Source organism: Elephas maximus, chromosome 27 (assembly GCF_024166365.1).
Source record: "Elephas maximus indicus isolate mEleMax1 chromosome 27, mEleMax1 primary haplotype, whole genome shotgun sequence".
Lineage (NCBI taxonomy): Eukaryota > Metazoa > Chordata > Mammalia > Proboscidea > Elephantidae > Elephas > Elephas maximus.
Window position 1 is genome coordinate 35,789,008 of NC_064845.1, and position 22,156 is coordinate 35,811,163.

The 22,156-nt window shown below is 38.0% G+C and overlaps 1 protein-coding gene across 4 annotated transcripts in view; it reads right to left on the reverse strand.

The window, feature by feature from the left end:
* LOC126068300 (collagen alpha-4(VI) chain-like) overlaps positions 1-22,156 on the reverse strand; it is a 143,168-nt gene that overhangs the window by 63,736 nt on the left and 57,276 nt on the right. For all 4 annotated transcript variants that reach the window (XM_049870790.1, XM_049870791.1, XM_049870788.1 and 1 more), the window contains 7 exons: positions 13,920-14,065; positions 13,524-13,616; positions 11,386-11,439; positions 6,286-6,357; positions 5,193-5,219; positions 3,662-3,706; positions 817-870 (listed from right to left, as the gene is read on the reverse strand). In XM_049870790.1, the coding sequence (XP_049726747.1) occupies positions 817-870; positions 3,662-3,706; positions 5,193-5,219; positions 6,286-6,357; positions 11,386-11,439; positions 13,524-13,616; positions 13,920-14,065 (491 nt within the window). The remainder of the gene's footprint in view (positions 1-816; positions 871-3,661; positions 3,707-5,192; positions 5,220-6,285; positions 6,358-11,385; positions 11,440-13,523; positions 13,617-13,919; positions 14,066-22,156) is intronic.

Genomic DNA, 22,156 nt, shown 5'->3' on the forward strand with positions numbered 1-22,156 from the left:
TTCCAACAGCTTAAAAACCAACTGTCAATGTCACTTTATGCAGTAGAAATGAGAGAAGAATATCTTCATAGGGCTGTGGGGACTATGGCATTGGGAAACATCTAGTTCAATTAGCATAACATAGTTTATAAAGAAAATGTTCTATACTCTACTTTGGTGAGTAGCCTCTGGGCTGTAGCCTGTGAGTGGCCATCTAAGATACTCCACTGGTCTCACTCCATCTGGAACAAGGGAGAATGAAGAAAACCAAAGACACGGGGGAAAGATTAGGCCAAAGGACTAAGGGACCACAAGTACCACAGCCTCCACCAGACTGAATCCAGCGGAACTAGACAGTACCTGGCTACTACCACCAACTGCTCTGACAGGGATCATAATACATGGTCCCACACCGAGCCGAAGGAAAATGTAGAACAAAATTCTAACTCACAATAAAAACAGACTTACTGGTCTGACAGAGGCTGTAGAAACCCTGAGATTATGGCCCCTAGACACCTTTTTAGCTCAGTATTGAAGTCTCTCCTGAGGTTCACCCTTCAGCCAAAGATTAGACAGGCCCATAAAACAAGATGAGACTAAATAGGCACACCAGCCCAGGGGCAAGGACAAGAAAGCAGGAAGAAACAGGAAAGCTGGTAATGGGGACCCATTGGGAACCCAAGATAGAGAAGGGGAGAGTGTTGACATGTTGTGGGTTGGTAACCAATGTCACGAAATAATATGTGCATTAATTCTTTAGTGAGAAACTAGTTTGCTCTGTAAACCCTCATCTAAAGTACAATTAAAAAAAAAAAAAAGAATATCCTCATACTTTACCTGGTTTCCTCTACTTCCTTTTTCTCCAGATGACCCTGGGACTCCACGCTCACCCTATAAAAGGAAAAATAAATATATAAAGATTCTTTGTTATATTAGTCATGCCAGGAACCTTTTTCATGTAGCTTCACATCCACATTCTAGCAAAGAGTAAAGATTTTCTCAGCTATTCTATCTCTGACTATATGACAGACTAGAACAACCCTTCCACTAAAATATAATTTAAAATTGAAGATAACAAATTAAAACATATTTTACGTGCTTGGTGGCCCAGTGGTTAAAGTGATCAACTACTAACCAAAAGGTTGGGGGTTCAAAAACACCAGAAGTTCTGTGGGAGAAAGATGTGGCAGTCTGCTTCTACAGAGATTTACAGCCTTGGGAACCCTATGGGGTCACTATGAGTCAAAATAGACTCCACAGCAGTGAGTTTACTTTTTGTTGTTGTTGTTAATGAATTAATAAGGAAAAAGAAAAATCCTTAGAGTCCAGAATAAAGAGAAAGTAGGAATCCCGAGAGGTATTGGCTGTTGGCTGTCCTAAGGGCTTCTTCTGATCACTGTGTATCTGTGGTACGAAATAGTTCAACCTGATAATTTATTTTAAAGTGGTTCCGGGAAGTAGCGAGGCCAGGTACATGGCAGAAGCAAACAATCTCAACTCAGGCCTTAATGATCTCTCCCAGATAAAATTCAATAAAAAATGAGTTTAAACCGAAAGTCACAACACACATGAGCAAGACCTATGAGGAAGAATCAGCAGAAACAACAGATAATAAAATCAGGACTGCAGTATTACAGATATTGGAATTATCATACATGGAGTATAAAATAAATGCAGTTAATATGTTTAAATAAATAAAAAATGAGAAAAAAAACCCAAGCAACTAGAAAAAAGACCAAGCAATTTTGAAAAAAGAAAAGTCAAATAGAACTTGACTTGTAATAATTGAAATTAAAAATTCAACTGACAGGTTAAATAGCATCTTAAACACAAGTGAGGTGAGAATTAGTGAACTAGCAACTGAAGGAATTATTCAGAATGCAGCACAGAAAGGCAAATAAATAGGAAGTATGAAAAATTGACAACAATGACCATAAAAAAAAAAAAGTAGCCTCTGAGGCTGCTTATGCATAACCACAGACCTCATGGGATCTGGTTCCTTGGTTTGTAGGTTTCGGGTCTTGATTTCATGGGGCATCCCAGTTAATTGGCCGAATAACATGTTTAGTGCTTCTGTTTTACCTCCTAGTTCATTGTGTGGTATCTGCGGTCTTAAAAGCTACAAACAGCCATCCAATGCATGACAATTGGTCTCTATTTGCCTGGAGCAACAGAGGAAGAAGAAGAGTCAGGAATAGGAGGAGGTTGTGGAATGTATGGCTAATTGCCTCCATGAACAACTGCCTCTTTTGCCATGAGACCAGAAGAAATGGATGGTGCTCTGTTACCATTACTGAACACTTTAATCAAAGATTCCATAGAAGAACCCTGATCTAAAGAGTGAAAATGCAGAACAGAATTTCAAATTCTCATGGACTCCAGACTTTCTGGGGGCAAGGGAGCTGGATGAACCCTTGAAACTATTTCCCTGAGGTAATATTTAAACCTTAAACCAAAAATATCCTCTGAAATCTTCTTAAAACCAAACAATAGTTTAGCTTAACTAGTAAAGAATGTCTGCCTTGAGCATTATGCTCTTTTAAGAACTATCTGTATGGGATCAAAGTGACAACAGCAACTAGAAAGATTAGATAGGAACCTTAAGGAACAGTGAGTTTATGTTAATGGGGGAGGAACTCAGAAAAAGAGGGTGAGGATAGTTGCACAACTCGAAGAATGTAATCAATGTCACTCAATTGTACATGTAGAAACTTTTTAATTGCTGTATGTTTTGCTGTGTGTATTCTCAACAGCAACAAAATAAAAATTCTTTTTTAAAAAAGAGGGAGATATAGACAATAAAATAAGAAGGCCTAACAAATTTCTACTTAGACTTCCATAAAGAGATAGAGAAAATGGGAAAGGTAAAAACATTAAAAATGATAATATTCTAAGGGTTTTCCAAAACTTATGCAAGATACAAAAACTCAAATTCAAAACCCCAACAAGTCCCGAGAAGGTTAAGTTTAAAAAAAAAAAAAAAGTAAACTTGGACACATCATATTGAAAATACAGAAAACTAAAAACAAAGGGGAAATTTTGAAGTAGCCTGAATTTTTTTTTTAAGATTGCTTACAAAGGAACATTTTGACAGATGACTTATTAACAGCAATAATGAAAGCTAGAAGACAATAGAATTCAGAAGACCATGAAATTACATTTTCAAAGTACTGAGAGAAAATAACTGTCAACACGGAATTGTTCACCCAATGAGCTATCTTTCAAGAAAGAGGGTAAAATAGAGTTTTTCAGAAAAACAAAAACCAAGGGAGTTTATAATGAACTGACTTTTCCTAAAGGAAATTCTAAAAGTTGTACCTTAGACATAAGAAACATGATCCCAAAGGAAAGCATCAATGATACCAGTAAATATAAGGGTATAAATCCAGACAAGTATTGATTATACAAAACAATGACGATGTCTAATTAGTAGAATTTAACAAATTTAAAGAAAAGATGGAAACAAAATACTAGACAATAATCTGTACCATGAAAGGGGTGTGTGTCATGGCTAAATTTCTAGAATCCTTGTATTTTAGGGATAAAGGCAAAAATATAAATTAACTTTAGATATTTTGGTATATTTATGTTAAAATTTCTAGACTAATGGTGAAAAGTATAAATAGAGAGTATAACTGCCAAACTAGTGGGGACAGGGAGAAGACTGAGAAACTTTCTTTACCTGTTCTCCATTCAAGCCATCAAGACCTTCCTCACCAGGGTCACCCTGTGGAGCAGAGGAAGATCAGAGTGTTAGAGACAAGACAAATATGTGTACACGCTTATTTTCTTGATATTAGTTTTCTGGCTAATTTTTATTCAGTTGACAAAGAATATAGCCTTCTGAAATAGCCATGAGATTATTTTCTTTCTGAATTAGTCTTGAGAGTTTCAGATGTTACAGAAAAAGCTAGAAAACAATCTCAAATATTGAATGGTTAGTAAGTCTTTACAACTTTTGCACTGAGAACAAAGAGCTCTCTCACAAGACTACTAAAACGTTTCCCACTGGTTAACTGCATGCTAAAGGTGGTCCTTTTTGTCACTGGCTTTCTCTAATTTAAAAATACTGGCAAATATCCCTGAATTAATATTTATAATGGGAACTTGGAAGACCACAGACTAAGGAGAAATATTAAATGTGTGTGTGTGTGTGTGTGTGTGTGTGCGTGTGCGTGCGCATGTGTGAGCATTTTGGGGACTTATAATAATAATTTTTTCTTAATCTCCTTCAGAAAATAACTGAAAAAAATGAGGCAAATTAAGTAAGAGTGAAAATAAGCAGCTGCATAGCAACAGCTCATCAAATATTCCATCTCTTTCAAATTATGGGTCTTTCATTTTGCCAACTATCTCAAAATAACAGTTAATGTATTCATCATAAAGCATCTTTTGAAGAAGAAATACAGAGTTTTGAAAGCAGAATAAAATTCATTTTGCATGTATGGAATAGTTGATTTACTCCTACTGTCCACACAGGGAAGTCAATTTTCAGGCTTTTTTTTTTTTTTTTTAACTAAAGTACAGCTGGGTTTGGGACATGAAAATAAGCATACTAAGCCCTTGGACTAGAATTTACATGATGCATTTGCCACACACGATGAGAGACAAGTCAGTGATTCCAAATAACATGAGTAAGGAAGCTCCATGAATTCCTGTCTGTTTTGTTCATCATGTTGATATCATTCCCCGCTATAATGTGGGGAACAGAGTAGGTACCTAAAAAATATTTGTTGAATGGATAAATGAACAAACGGATACACTCTGGCTCTGAATTTGAATGTAAAGTAACTCCCTTATGTACCACCTCCTTTCCTAATAGCCCTATCCTAGAACCCCTCTCCCATTAGACATTCACCTTGATCAGGCCCTTCCTCCAGTCCCTCAAATTCTGTACCAACTCCTCCAGACCTTCATGTGATAAATATGGTAGCTCAATTACTATAAAGTTAGCAATGTTTGAAGATACTAAAATACATCACTTTCCTAAACCTGAAATGCATATCTTACAAATAGTCATTAGCATGGTGGTTTGGGCTAAAATGATACCATCTGACATTTTCATTTGTTTAAAAGTTTTTGGCTCACTTAAGCAAAGGAAAAGCAATTGGAATTAGTATTGTTTCCCAAAGAAACTGATATCCAGTTAAAGGTATATATATATGATATATAAGATAAACTCCTTTACTTAAAGAGTAAAGGAAGTTACGTACCTTCTCTCCTGAAAATCCTCTTGCTCCCTAAAGTTAAAAAGAATAAAAAGAATTGAGCATGAACTAGATTTTTAAAACCTTATTTCATTTAAGAAACCGTGTATTCCCTAATTTCAAAAAATACAATTATTAAATCAAAATGCTGATTTCTTCTCTAGTGAATGTAATCACCACTCTGATTACTATCACCCTCCTCCCTTTGATTGTGACTTGGAAAAAATTCCACCTTGGAACTCCTCACATAGTAGGGGTGAACAGAGAACAGAAGTGACCTGCCACCTTTTACTATAACAAGCATATTTTTTCTCAAATAAAAATGAGAATACACTGGCTAACAAGCATGACAGGGCTTCCGGGAACAACAGGATAGATTAGTGGAAATAGTAACTTGCTAGAATATACAGGAAAACTTTCTTTAGATCACTGAGGTTGTAGAAAAGTTTCCCTGGCATTATTAAAAAGATCATTCAATCCTGGAAGACTGAGGAATATTTAACGCAGCTACTCATAAAGGGTGCCCCACCTGTACCTCTTCAGTCTCTAAAATTTCTCTCAAGCCAACTTCCAATCCCCAGCACCTGCCACTCTTTTCCTGACGATTTTCTCTGGAACCAGAGCCTGCTCTACCCACATGCAGAAGAGGACAGAAGTGCTGGGGAATTAATGCTCCCAAAAGCAGCCCTTAACTAATACATGATAAAAGTTGGTGTATAAACAGCCCAGCTCTCTTGCCCTTCAAGTAGGATAACATTGAGGTATCATATTGGACAATGGCTCCCAGAGTTCCCCAGCAGGATTAAGTTCCATCTATCTCCAATGGTAATCTGATTGATACCACCCCTTTTTAAGGCTACTTTCCCTCCCTGTTTTACTTCACCACTTCCCTACTAGGGTTTTCTGTGATAATCTCCCAGTAAACTACTTGCATTTATTCCTATTCTCAGGCTCTGCTTCTGGGAAACATAAACTAAGACACTCTCAAACTGAGGAAGAGCTAAAACTCCATAACTATGTTGAAGAATTAAGATTTTCTTCAAACTCAAAAGTGAACATGAGATAGGAGAGGAATTCCACAGCTCAACGTCATACTCACCTTAGGTCCCCTCAGACCTGGGCATCCTCCTTCCCCTCGGGGTCCAGGAAGACCACGGGGACCTCTCTCTCCCTGTGAAATAAATATACACATGAAGACAGTCAAGCGACTGTCTGTATCACCACCTAGCCAATTCAAACCAGTCATAACGGAAATCGGAATGACTAAACCACAGCACGGCCCTTACAGCGACTTCTACCTCCTCAAAGGCCTGGTAGGATCACCTGCAAGACAATCAGATAAATATTCTTCAACTCCCCACACTGATGACCCTAAATAATACAAACCCACATTATTTATATAAATATATATATGCATATATATATATGCCAGTTCAGTCAATCTACATGGGCAAAACTTCAGAGTTCAAATGCAAACGAAAAGTGTGTCTCAAAATTTCCTTCAGGCAGCTGAAACTGGATGAAGAGGTCGCTATGGTACCACAAAGAGTAAGCCATATTTAACACTTCTCTTCTAGGTGAAATCCTATCCGTTCCTAAAAGATAGATCATGTTACCTCCTCTTCTGAGAAGCTTTTTCTGTTGACTCCACCCAACTGACCCTTCGGTTTGCTTGTAGTATTTGGGGAGACCACTGTTTCAGTACTTATCACATCACATCACAGTGGATTTTTTTTAAAAAAAACATATCAGAATCTCTCACCATGAGTATTTTCAAGGCACAGACAATGTCTCATCGATTTATTTTTTGGTCTCCATTCCCAGTCACAGTTCTATTTTTATATATAGCAGCCTAGGAAACTAATACAAGCTTCATCTGCACACAGTAGACATCCAATCAGAATATGAAGAATGAATTAATGCTTCTAATCTTTTGAGCCAGGTATTGGGTAAGACGAGGGATGATAAATATCATGCTTTTGCCAAATTGATTAAATATTAACTAGAAAGTACTACACATCCCATGAGCTTTCATCAAAAGAGGGTTTACAAATATAACATCTAACTTTGACTTAATGAATATGGATAAGTTCTCTACCTAAGCTGCCCAGAACAGCAAAAAGGCATGTGGTTGTGTGAGAAGCTCTCTGGGTCTAGAATGAAGGGGCCTGGGCTCAAGTTCTAATTCTGCTTCCAACTTGTTTTGTGAGTTTAGGCAAGTACATGACTATGAATTGTGTTTCCCCATTTATAAAATGTGGGTATAGATACTACTGATTCCAACTATCTCATAGGATTATTGTGTTGAACAGCAAGAGACAATGAGAAAAACACAGGTTCTGACATCAGTTAGACGTGGTTTGGGGCATATCTCCAACCCTCTCTATGCGACCTTTGTTATTGTGTGTCATCAAGTCAATTCCGACTTGTAGCAACCCTGTATTACAAAGTAGAATTGCCCCATACGGTTTTCTAGGCTGTAATCTTTATGGGAGCAGATTGCCAGATCTTTTCTCCTCCAGAGCCACTAGGTGGGTTCAAACCTCCAGTCTTTCGGTTACAGCTGACCACTTAAACACTGTGCCACCAGGGTACCTCATGTGACCTTAGCAAGTCTAAGATGAAAATACTAACACATACCAGTAGGTATAAGATGATGATTAAAGGTAATGATGTATACAAAATGCCTAACGCAGGCCCTGACACCTAATCGATATTTTTAAAATGTCTGTTTTCCCCCTTCTTTCTAATCTATATGTGTTTTTAGGTCCAATGTTTGGCGCTTAAGCTTTGTATGGATTGAATTGCGTCCCCCCAAAAGATACGTTAAACTCCTAATGCCTGGTACCTGTGTACATGTCCTTGTTCAGTAACAGGGTCTTTGATGATGTTATCAGTTTACCTAAGGCTATACCAGAGTATGATGGGTCTTAATTCCATCTGAGTGTTGTTCTCATAAAAGAAAACAGACACAGAGCGATAGAGGAAGGACACCATGTGATTGCTGCTGCCAGCCAAGGAGTACCTGGAGCCACTAGAAGCTAGGGGGGAGGCATGGAACAGATTCTCCCTGAAAGCCTCTGAAGGAATTATTTGACACTCTGATCTCAGACTCTCAGTCTCCAGAACTACAAGACCATAAATTTCTATTGTTTAAAGCCACCCACTCTGTGGTGTTTTCTTTCATAATCGTTGTTATGCTTGAGCTCATTGCTGCTAGGAAACTAATACAAGCTTCATCTGCAGAATTTAATCCTAATATGTCTACCGTACTATCTTGCAGTATATAGTGTTATCAGTCCTAAATAACGGGCTGTTTCCTTTATTAGAAGATAGTTGCTATTTCAAAACAGGTGTCCCTAATAAAGCAGGGACACCAAGGAAAAATTCTTTTGGTTTTATTTTTAACAAAACTTAAAAAAATAACGATAACTCTTGCAACTTCTGGTTTCAGTTTCTGAAGTTTCAGTTGCTATACATATATAATTAAATTGGTATGTATTTTCCCAAAATATCCTTCAGAAAAAAAGAGAGTATTCTTAAATTTGATAAGGGCTTATTTACCCTGTCTGAAATTAGAGTCAAAAGTCCTAATGGATTGGATGGATCTTGAGTTAGTCTACTAGCTTTGGCCACGCTCCTTGAGCCTCGGGCCAACCTCTGCCAAACAGAAAAAAATGAAATAACACATCGTGAAAATGGGAAGAAATTTTTTCATTACTCCTAAAAAAAAACAGTGAAAATGTGCAATTCACATTCCTGAATTTATAACATTTAAGGCTGTGCTTGAAGACAGTGGTGGTTCAGCAACAGAATTCTCGCCTACCATGTAGGAGACCTGTGTTCAATTCCTGGTCAAGGCACTTGAAGCTCAGCCACCACCCGTCTGCCAATGGAGGCTTATGTGTTGCTGTACAGGTTTCAGCAGAGCTTCCAGACTAAGACAGACTTGGAAGAAAAGCCTGGCGATCTACCTCTGAAAAGCAGCCAATGAAAACCCTGCGGATCACAACGGTGTGATCCTGTTGGGCATGGAATTGCCATAAGTCAGGAGCCAACTTGACAGCAGCTGACAACAACAAGATTATTCTAACTGAGGCAAAATAGAGAGAAAAGTGACCAATTCTCCCATAAAGACAATCAAAGAACTGGACTGGCTAACATAGATCTCAGTAGCTGCATTTTTCTCTAATTCCTGCTTGTTTTCCAAATTCAGACAACCTAAATATTTACGATAATAAAACAATGTGCTACTCCAAGTAAAGCAATAACAAACAACACTAACGCTTTTGTTGCTGTTGTTGTTAGGTGCCGTCGAGTCAGTTCCGACTCATAGCGACCCTATGCACAACAGAACGGAACACTGCCCGGTCCTGAGCCATCCTCACAATCGTTGTTATGCTTGAGCTCATTGCTGCAGCCACTGTGTCAAACCACCTCGTTGAGGGTCTTCCTCTTTTCTGCTGAGGCTGTACTCTGCCAACCATGATGTCCTTCTCCAGGGACTCATCCCTCCTGACAACATGTCCAAAGTGTGTAAGATGCAGTCTCGCCATCGTTACTTCTAAAGAGCATTCTGGTTGTACTTCTAAGACAGATTTGTTCGTTCTTTTGGCAGTCCATGGTATATTCAACATTCTTTGCCAACACCGCAATTCAAAGGCGTCAACTCTTCTTTGGTCTTCCTTATTCATTGTCCAGCTTTCACACACGTGAAAAGCATTAGCCAGGAAAACCTAATGATTTTACGTATCAGCATTTCTCACAGTATGGTCCAAGGACCCCTGGGATCTCTGAAATCCTTTCAGGGGATCCACAGGATTAAAACTATTTTCCCAATAACACTAAAATATTACTTTCTTTTTTTACTCTTTTCCTCTCCCAATTGTGCAGTAGAGTTTTCAAGAGGCCACGTAGTGTGTGATAACACAACAGACTGATACAGAAGCAGATATGAGAATCCAGCTGTCCTCTATTAAGCTAAACGTCCAAGAAATGTGAAATATAAAAGCAATGCCACTCTTCTCAGTGATTTTTTTTTTTTTTACTTTGGAAGATATAGCTATTTCACGAAGAAATATGTCATTTATGGTAACATATAATGGATTTATTTTGTTATTTTTAAATAAAATAATTTAAAATTTTCTCAGTTTCAATTTCTCATCATGGTAAATACTGATACTGTTGAAGTCTTCAATAATCTTTAAAGAATGTAAAGGTCTCCTGAGTCCAAAAAGTTTGAGAACCAGTAACATATACAAAACAACTTCAAAACAGACGCCTGTGGCAAAGGGGTTTTCCACAGTTCAAGATTAACCAAAAATCATGTTTGGGAATTTTTACATCCTTCTGGTATTTATATTATGTAATAAAGATGATTTCTACTACTTTCTAGCCCCTAGCTCAGTAATTCTCTCTGTATGTACATATTTTTATCCATAGTCAACCACATGATAGATAACTTTTCCTTGTCCAGCACATTCCCTTGGTGGATAACGATAACTGCACTGCCTTCTTGGTTACTCAGGAAGGCATCTGAGTGACCCAATTATAAGAATGGTCTTGGATTCTTTGATTTATTTCATTAAGCCACTTACAAACATGGGTACTTTATAAATAAAACCCATTGCCATCAAGCCCATCCTGACTCGTGGTGACCACATGTGTGAAGTGAACTCCATAGGGTTTTCTTGACTACAATCTTTACAGAAGAAGTAGGTCACCAGGCCTCCCTTCCGTGACACTGCTAGGTGGATTCGAACCACCAACCTCTCATGTAGTAGCCGAGAGCAAATCATTCACACCACCCAGGGACTTGCTTTATTAATAGTAATCCTATTTTGCAATTCAGCTCACAATTACACCTAATCTTACATTCATTCACTTTAGACACAGACCATACTTTTAGTTATCCCAAATTCACTGATTAAAAAACAGTGACCATCCTTCATAAACGCCTTCTAGAGTCTATGCAAGCCAAAAACGGGTTGGATGGACTCTAGAAGAGTCTATAGCTTTAAAAAATTGTCCACCTGACATTTGTTTTGGTAAATGATTGTTTTTATACAGATATTTTAAACCCATTTTAAAATGTATAGACTAGAAAAACCCCTGTGACTTAAGTGTGATTAAGCATTGCTAATATTTGACCCATTTACCTTATAGTCCTTCAAAGAAAAAATTAAGATTCAGTACTTACAGGCATACCTTCTTCACCAGGATGACCTGGTAATCCGTCAGGACCCTTCTCTCCCTAAGAAAAAGAGCAAGTGACATAAATAAACTGGACTCTAAATTCTTCATTTCTCAATTCTACATGAAATAAAAATTGTTAGTGATAGATAGCCTTGCCTCCTGAGTTGACATTTTAGAGAACCTTACTAAGCGTTTTAGGAGAACTCCCAGCACAAGCCTATGGGTTCAGGCTGCAGAGATATTCTCGGCCTTGTTAAAATGAAAACTTGAATACTTTTTTTGCATTCATAGTCGACCTATTTTGATTTTTTCCAAAATATCTTTTTTAATCATGCGTTTCTTAAGCTCATCACTTTCTTTCCTACACAGACTTCAGTATAATTCAATTTTTTATGTTTCTAAAAATACAGATAACACAATATTTGCCAATTCAACATTTTTCATTTAAGTCGTTTGGTGAGATCAATTTCATGGCTCATGTTGTGAAATCTTCACCAATATCCTTTGCCAAATTTTCCATACCCGTAAACAAAAACTCAATGCTTCCTAAACCATAATTCTGGGTGGAAATTATTATAAACCATGCTATTTCAAAAATTCAAACCAAGATTAGTTTCTAGTTAAAAGCTTAAAGAAAAACTCTCTCTTGAAGAGGACTTTGACTTCGTTTTAAAGAATGTCGGTAAGCAGCAGTGTTACTGGCCATATTACTTTTGAGAAATTGTGGTTTATTTCTGTATGACTCAGCTATTTAGACTCTTTTTTGTACCCCCTGTAATATACCTAAACGCACAAACCCATTTCCTCTCAAGGAAGTCTGGCTTGGCATTTTATAGCCAGATTTTTTTTATTTAGTCTAAACCCTGGTTAGTAGGACCTGGGTGATATATTCTATTTGGGATTAACAAAGCTACGAAAGTCAACACAACCAGTACCACCAACCACTGAATTCTAACAAGCTGAAAAGTAACAGCAGAGAAGTAAAAAGAAGAGCAGAGAAGTAAAAAATTCAAAAGTGCCTCTTTGAAGCACTGTCCCTGAGTTGCAAAGAAATTATGTCATGTGGTTGCCAAGTTTAATTTTCTAATTCACCAATCTGATATTAAAGCACAACATGGGGAGGTAGGACAGGGAATCTAGTGGTAAGACATAACTAGAATTTATTTTTCAAAATGTAATTATGCACTTTACACTGTTCTAAACGAAAAAGTCTGAAATGCAAAGCCATTGAGAGTTCATTTCACAATTTCATGGAAAACCTTCCAAAGACAGTATGTAAAAAGATGGTGCAAAACCAATGGGTTTGACTTAACTTCATTTATGGATGTGATTATACCTCCATCAAAATAAATCTGTCATCCCTTTGAGAATGAAACCATGCTAAACCTGGGTATCTGGGGATCATTTCTAATGAGATACTCTCCCTTAAACGTGTTAAGCAGTGATTTTCCCATCAGTAAACCCTAGAGTTTACTAATTAGCAGACAGATGAAATTAACCACCACATGGAACCAGTGATTCTAGGGCTATGGAAAAGGATGTTACACCGGAGGGAAAGAGGCATTTACTACTGTAAAGAAAGCAGATGTGAGACAAGTGAAAATTTTGTAGACAAGGGAAAACTTTTGTGCCATAGTAAAATTATTTGTCAAATGGGAGTAAGCAGCATAATACGGAGGAAAGAATGTGAGACTTTGCCTCTTCATAACTGTGCAATTTTGGGAAAATGATATCCCCTCTCTGAGCCTCAACTGTACCCCTACAAAATAACATCTACATCGACGTTTTGTTAGGAAGGTAAAATTAGAAGAAAAAAAAAAAAAAAACCCAAAACCCTTGGCCGTTGAGTGTATTTCAACTCATAGCAGTTCTGTAGCACAGAGTAGAACTGACCAGTGAGGTTTTCAAGGCTCTAAATCTTTATGGAAGCAGACTTTTACATCTTTCTCTCTTAGAGCGGCTGGTAGGTTCAAACCACTAACCTTTCAGTTAGCAGCCAAGCACTTAACCACTGCGCCACCAGGGCTCCTTTAAAATTAGAAAACAATTGTTACATACGTAACACGGGGCCCGGTGTGAAGTGGGTACTGAAGTGTCACTTGTCTCCCTCACCACATTCCCTCCCACCCAACAAATTCCTACCTTGCTCCCAGGAACCCCATCATGTCCTTTGTCCCCTTCTTCTCCAACACAATGCACGTGCGTATTGCAGCACGTTCTTTCTACAATTGTGTCCTGAAAAACAGAATCCGTACCCCATAAGACTTTTTTCCATCTGTGTTAGCCTGCATCACGTTATACACTAAAAAGAAAGAATGCTCTCCAGGTTTGAAAAATTATTATGATTAATAGGACCTAGTGAAGGTCCCATTGCTGTCGAGTCAATTCTGACTCATAGAGACCCCATAGGACAGAGTAGGACAGCCCTTTATGAGGTTTCCAAGGAGCGGCTGGTGGATTTGAACTGCCAGCCTTGAGCTGTAATCAACTTGATGGCAACAAGTCAGTGAAGAACAGTGTTTAAGAAAACAGACTTACAAGTTGTTTCCGTAAGAGGCTTGGGAGGGATCTCAGTGTGATGCTCAGAGGTTGCTTATATGCAAGTCCTCTGCCAAATTCCAGTTCCTGGAGCTCTTCTAATTTCTGCACGCCTTCCAGGCCAACTACCAGGAGTCCAGAGAGCCCTTCAAAATATCAACAAGTGGGTGGTTTTCTTGTGTATCTTTCGAATGCTCCATCTTTGTCTCAGCGCCAGATAGTCATTGACCATCCCATCACTTCATACACTTTACCTGTCTTGTCTCAAAACTGTGTTTTTATTAAAATAAAACCAGCTAATGGCTTTAATGGCATACATGCCCTAAGAATTGGTCTGATACTTTTCAATTCTGCTAGCTGGAAGTTAAGCAGTTAAGTGGAATCACAAAGGACTCTTCTACAGCCTCCTTTTGAATTTTTTTTTTGTTTTAAATAGAGAGAGAGTGAGAGTTTTCAGCCCTTACTGTATTAAGCTACCACCACCAACTGCTGTCGAGTCAATTCCAACTCTTGGAGACCCCAAGTGTGTCAGAGTAGAACTGTGCTCCATCGGGTTTTCTTTTCTTCCTTTTTTTTTTTTTTAACACTTTATTGTGCTTTAGGTGAAAGCTTACACAGAAAATTAGTTTTCCATTCAATAATTCATACACAAATTGTCCTGTGACATTAGTTGCAATCCCCACAATATGGCAGCACTCACCCCATTTCCACTCTAGGTTCCCCATTTCCATTCGTCCAGTTTCCCTGCCCCTCCCTGCATTCTTGTCCTTGCTTTGGGGAAAGTATTCCCCTTTTGGTCTTATATAGTTGATAGTTCTAAGCAGCACATTCCTTATGCGTGTTATTGTTAATTTTATAGGCCAGTCTATTACTTGGCTGACAGGTGACCTCCAGGAGTAGCTTCAGTTCAAAGTTAGAAGGGTGTCTCAGGGCAATAGTTCCAGGGATTCCTCTAGTCACTATCAGACCAATAAGTCTGGTCTTTTTTATGAATTTGATCTTTGTTCTACATTTTTCTCCCTCTCTAACTGGGACCTTCTATTGTGTTCCTGGTCAAAGTGGTCAGCAGTGGTAGCTAGGCACCATCTAGTTCTTCTGGTCTTAGGCCAGAGGAGGCTGTTGTTCATGTGGGCCATGAGTCCTTTGGACTAATTGTGTCTTTGAATCTTCGGTTTTCTTCACTCTCCTTTGCTCCAGACAGGAAGAGACAAATAGCTGCATTTTAGATGGCTGCTTACAAGCTTTTAAGCCCCAGACATTACTCACCAAACCAGGATGTAGACCATTATCTTTATGAACTATGTCATGCCAATTGACTTATATTCCCACGAGACTATGGTCCTTGAACTTCAAACCCAGTAACTCAGTCCCACAAGATGTTTGGTTATATATAAGAAGTTTCTATAACTGTGTCCCCTATGTGCTCTCTCAGATATATGAATATACATCCAGCACACACAAATATGTATGTAGAAATATACACAACTATATTATACGGAGCCCTGGTTGCCCAGTGATTAGAGCCATCAACTGCTAACCAGAAGATCGGTGGCACAAAACCACCAGCGACTCCCTGGAAGAAAGATGTGGCAGTCTGCTTCTGCAGAGATTTACAGCCTTGGAAACCCTATGGGATCTCTATGAGTTGAAATTGACTCGACAGCAGTGGGTTTGGTTCTTTTGGTTATACCTATATATGCAACACAGGTGTACTCCCGTACGACCTCCTACACATATTTAGCATACATAGCTACCTATGTATCCACTCACAAATTATTGTTTGTTATTACTGTTGTTGCAGGATTGTATATGTTATAGTGTTTACCGTAGTTGCCCTTTGGTCTTGCATACCTCTCAATGTCTTCCTTTGCCATGGTCATATTATGCTGACTTCCCCCATATCGTGTATTTTATTCCCTTCATCAGAATTAACACGGGAGGATGAGGGAGTGAGAATCGCTAACTAGATAGTTAGCGATTCTCACTCCCTCATCCTCCCATCGCTGGTAACCATCAAAGAATGTTTCTGTGGGTAAACCTATTCTTGACTTTTTACAATAGTGGTCTCATAACAGTATTTGTCCTTTTGTGATTATTTCACTCAGCATAATGTCTTCCAGATTCATCCATATTGTGAGATGTTTTTTGGATTCATCATTGTTCTTTATCATTGTGTAGTATTCCATTGTATGTATGCACCACAATTTATCCAGTCATCCACTGATGAACACTTAGGTTATTTCCATCTTTTTGCTATAGTGAATAATGCTGCAATGAACATGGGTGTCCGTAAGCCTATTTGTGTCACAGCTCTTATTTCCCTAGGATATATAGCTAAGAGTGGGACTGCTGGATCATTTGGTATTTGTATTTCTAGCTTTTTAAGGAAGCGCCATACTTACTGTTTTTCACAATGGTTGTACCACTTTAGAATCCCACCCGCCGTGTATAAGAATTCCAATCTCCCCACAACCTCACCAGCATTTGTTGTTTTCTGTTTTCTTGATCAGTGCCATTATCGCCAGGGTGAGATGGTATCTCATTGTAGTTTTGATTTGCATGGTTAACGATCGAGAACATCTCTTCATGTGTTTGTTAGCTTCCTGAATGTCTTCTTTGGTGGAGTGTCTGTTCATGTCCTTTGCCCATTTGTTAATGGGGTTGTTTGTCTTTTTGTTGTTGAGGTTTTCAATAAATTTAGAGATTAGATGTTTATCAGACATGTCATTAACAAAAATTTTCTCCCAGTCTGTAGGTTCTCTTTTTACTCTCGTGGTGACATCTTCTGATAAGCATAAGGATTTAATTTTTAGAAGATTCCAGTCATCTAGTTTATCTTCAGCTATCTGTATGTTATTAGCTATTGGCTACGTTTGGTAGTCTTTTTATGCCATACATTATGTCCCTAGCTTTGTTCCTGTTTTTTTTCCATGAACTGTATAGTTTTAGGTTTAACATTTAGGACTTTATCCAATTTCAGTTAGTTTTTGTGTATGGTGTGAGGTATGGATCTTGTTTCATTTTTCTGCAAATGGATATCCAGTTTTGCCAGCACCATTTGTTAAAAACACTATTTCCTCCCAATTTAATAGACTTCAACCATTAGTTGAAGATCAGCTGCCCATAAAAAAAAAAAAAAAAGCCCATAGGTAGATGGATTTATTTCTGTGTTCTCAATTCTGTTCCATTGGTCTCTGTCTGTCATTGTACCAGTACCACGTTTTTTTTGACTACCATGGCTGTATAGTAGGTTCTGATATCAGGAAGTTGAGTCCTCCTACTTTGTTCTTCTTCTTCAATAATGTTTTAGCTATACAGTACCTCTTTCCTTTCCAAATAAACTTGGAGATTAGTTTTTTCATTTTGTTAAAGAATGTTGTGGGAATGTGGATTGGGATTGCATTACATCTATAGATCGTTTTAGGTAGTATTAATATTCCCACGATATTAAGTCTTCCTATCCATAAGCGTGGTATGTTTTCTCATTTATGTAGGTCTTTTTTGGTTTCTTGCAGTAGTGTTTTGCAGTTTTTTTGTATAAATCTTTTACATCCCTAGTTAGATTTATTTCTTAAGTATTTTATCCTTTTGGGGGCTATTGGAAATTGTTTTGTTTTCCTGATTTCCTGTTTGGAGTTCTCTTTGTTAATGTAGAGGAATTCAACAGATTTTTGTAATGTTGATCTTGTACCCTACCACTTCTATTAGTTCCAGTAACTTTCTTGTGGTGTCTCTGGGATTTGTTATGTATATATAATCATGTCATCTGCAAATAGGGATAGTTTTACTTTTTCTTACCAATTTGGATGCTGTTTATTTCCCTTTCTTGCCTTATTGCTCTAGCTAGGACTTCCAGTGCAATATTGAATAAGAGTGGTGATAAAGGTCATCCTTGTCTAGTTCCTGTTCTCTGGTTCCCATTCTCAAAAGGAATGCTTTCAGTCTCTCCATTGAGAGTAACGTTAGCTGTTCATTTTGTATATATGTCCTTAATTACATCATGGAATTTCCTTTCTATTCTTATTTTGCTGCCAGTTTTTATCAGTAAGCGGTGTTGGATTTTATAAATATTTTTCTGCGTTGACTGAGATGATCATGTGGTTCCTTTCCTTTGTTTTATTTATGTGGTAAATTACATTGATGGATTTTCTAAAGTTGATCCATGCTTGCATCCCTGGTATGAATGCCACTTGATCATGATGTATTATTTTTTTGATGTTGTTGTTGTTAGGTGCCGTTAAGTCGGTTCTGACTCATAGCGACCCTATGCACAACAGAACAAAACACTGCACGGTCCTGAGCCATCCTTACAATCGTTGTTATGCTTGAGCTCATTGTTGCAGCTACTGTGTAAATACACCTTGTTGAGGGTCTTCCTCTTTTCCGCTGACCCTGTACTCTGCCAAGCATGATGTCCTTCTCCAGGGACTGATCCCTCCTGACTGCATGTCCAAAGTATGTAAGACGCAGTCTCACCATCCTTGCCTCTAAGGAGCATCCTGGCCGCACTTCTTCCAAGACAGATTTGTTCGTTCTTTTGGCAGTCCATGGTTTATTCAATATTCTTCAACAATGCCACAATTCAAAGGCATCAACTCTTCTTTGGTCTTCCTTATTCATTGTCCAGCTTTCACATGCATATGATGTGATTGAAAATACCATGGCTTGGGTCAGGCGCACCTTAGTCTTCAGGGTGACATCTTTGCTCTTCAACACTTTGAAGAGGTCCTTTGCAGCAGATTTGCCCAATGCAATGCGTCTTTTGATTTCTTGACTGCTGCTTCCATGTCTTTTGATTGTGGAGCCAAGTAAAATGAAATCCTTGACAACTTCAATCTTTTCTCCATTTATCATGATGTTGCTCATTGGTCCAGTTGTGAGGATTTTTGTTTTCTTTAGGTTGAGGTGTAATCCATACTGAAGGCTGTGGTCTTTGATCTTCATTAGTAAGTGCTTCAAGTCCTCTTCACTTTCAGCAAGCAAGGTTGTGTCATCTGCATAATGCAGGTTGTTAATGAGTCTTCCTCCAATCTTGATGCCCTGTTCTTCATATAGTCCAGCTTCTCGGATTATTTGTTCAGCATACAGACTACAAAGGTATGGTGAAAGAATACAACCCTGACACACACCTTTCCTGACTTTAAACCAATCAGTATCCCCTTGTTCTGTCCAAACAACTGCCTCTTAATCTATGTAAAGGTTCCTCTTGAGCACAATTAAGTGTTCTGGAATTCCCATTCTTCGCAGTGTTATCCATAGTTTGTTATGATCCACAAAGTCGAATGCTTTTGCATAGTCAATAAAACACAGGTAAACATCCTTCTGGTATTCTTTGCTTTCAGCCAGAATCCACCTGACATCAGCAGTGATATCCCTGGTTCCACATCCTCTTCTGAAACCAGCCTGAATTTCTGGCAGTTCCCTGTCAATATACTGCTGCAGCCATTTTTGAATGATCTTCAGCAAAATTTTGTTTGCATGTGATATTACTGATATTGTTCTACAATTTCTACATTCAGTTGGATCACCTTTCTTGGGATAGGCATAAATATGGATCTTTTCCAGTCAGTTGGCCAGGAAGCTGTCTTCCATACTTCTAGGCACAGACGAGTGAGCACCTCCAGCGCTGCATCTGTTTGTTGAAACATCTCAATTGATATTCCATCAATTCCTGGAGCCTTGTTTTTCGCCGATGCCTTCAGAGCAGCTTGGACTTCTTCCTTCAGTACCATCGGTTCCTGATCATATGCCACAGCTTGAAATGGTTGAATATCGACCAATTCTTTTTGGTATAATGACTCTTTGTATTCCTTCCATCTCTCTTGATGCTTCCTGTGTCATTTAATATTTTCCCCATGGAATCCTTCATTATTGCAACTCGAGGCTTGAATTTTTTCTTCAGTTCTTTCAGCTTGAGAAATGCCGAGCGTGTTCTTCCCTTTTGCTTTTCCATCTCCAGCTCTTTGCACATGTTCTTATAATACTTTACTTTGTCTGCTCGAGAGGCCCTTTGAAATCTTCTGTTCAGTTCTTTTACTTCATGAATTCTTCCTTTTGCTTCAGCTGCTCGACGCTCAAGAGAAAGTTTCAGAGTCTCCTCTGACATCCATCTTGGTCTTTTCTTTCTTTCCTGTCTTTTCAGTGACCTCTTGCTTTCTTCATGGATGATGTCCTTGATGTCATTCCACAACTTGTCTGGTCTGTGGTCACTAGAGTTCAATGCATCAAATCTATTCTTCAGATGGTCTCTAAATTCAGGTGGGATATACTCAAGGTCATATTTTGGCTCTCGTGGACTTGCTCTGATTTTCTTCAGTTTCAGCTTGAACTTGCATATGAGCAATTGATGGTCTGTTCCACAGTTGGCCCCTGACCTTGTTCTGACTGATGATGTTGAGATTTTCCATCGTCTCTTTCCACAGATGTAGTCAATTTGATTTCTGTGTGTTCCATCTGGTGAGGTCCATGTGCATAGTCGCCATTTATGCTGGTGAAAGAAGGTATTTGCAATGAAAAAGTCTCTGGTCTTGCAAAATTCTATCATTCGATCTCCAGCATTTTTTCTATCCCCAAGGCCACATTTTACAATTACTGATCCTTCTTCTTTGTTTCCAACTTTTGCATTCCAATCACCAGTAATTATCAGTGCATCTTGATTGCATGTTTGATCAATTTCAGACTGTAGCAGCTGATAAAGATCTTTTATTTCTTCATCTTTGGCCCTAGTGGTTGGTGAGTAAATTTGAATAATAATCGTATTAACTGGTCTTCCTTGTAGGCGTATGGATATTATCCTATCACTGATATGCTGTTGAATTCTTTTGGCTAGAATTTTGTTGAGAATGTTTACGTCTATATTCATGAGGGATATTGGCTGTAATTTTCTTTGTTAGTGGTGCCTTTGCCTGACTTTGGTATTAGGTTATACTGGTTTCATAGAATGAATTACAGAGTATTCCTTCCTTTCCTATGTGCTGGAATAGTTTGAGTAGAATTTGTGTCAACTTTTCTCTGAATGTTTGGTAGAATTCTCCAGTGAAGCTGTCTGAGCTGGAGTTTTTTATTGTTGGGAGCTTTTTTTGTGTGACCTCTTCAATTTCTTCTTTTATTATGGGTCTGTTCATATTTTCTACCTCAGTCTGTGTTAGCTGATGTAGGTAGTGTGTTTCTAGAAATTTGTTCATTTCTTCTAAGTTTTCAAACTTGTTGGAGCACAATTTTTCATATAATAATCTGTTATGGTCCTTTTTATCTCAGTTAGTTCTGTTAAAATTTATTTGGTTTATTTGCATATTCTTGTCTTTTTCCTTTGTCCATTTGGCCAGTGGTTTGTCAATTTTATTGATCTTCTCAAAGAACCACCTTCTAATCTTGATTCTTTCTATTGTTTTTCTGTTTCATTTATTTCTCTTCTGGTCTTTATTATTTCCTTTCTTCTGGTGACTGTGGGGTTCTTTTGCTGCTCTTTTTCTATTTGTTTGAGTTGCAGACTTAAGCTATTGATTTCGGCCCTTCTTTTTTGATGTGTTCATTTATTGCTATTAAATTGTCCTCTGAGTACTGCTTTTGCTATGTCCTAAAGTTTTTGGTATGTTGTGTTTTCATTCTCATTTGATTCCAGGAATTATTTTATTTTTAATTTTTTCTGTTACGCAGCAGTTTCTAATTAAGCTGTTATTCAGTTTCCATGTATTTGACTTTTTTTTCCTTGCTTTTCCTGTTATGGATTTCTAGTTTTATATCTTTGTGATCAGAAAAGATTATTTGGATTTTTTGTATTTATTGGAGCTTGCTTTGTGGCTTAAAATATGTTCTATTCTGGAGAATGATCCATGCGCACTGGAGAAGAAGGTGTGTTGTGCCACTATTGTGTGGAATGTTCTGTATATGTCTATGAGGTCAAGTTGGTTGACTGTGCTATTTAGATATTCTGTATCTTTGCTCAGTTTCTTTCTAGTTGTTCTGCCCTTCATCAAGAGTGGGGTTTTAAAATCTCCTAGCATTATTTCTCTTTTCAATACTATCAATGTTTGTTTTATGTATTTGGAGCTCTGTCATTGGATGCATAAATATTTATTATGGTTATGTCCTCTTGGTGAATTGACCCTTTATTCATTATACAATACCCTTCCTTGTCTCTTATGATGGATTTTGACTTAAAGTCTATTTTACTGGAGCTTAATATTGCCACTTCTGCTCTTTTTGTTTACTGTTTGCATTATGTATTTTTTTCCATC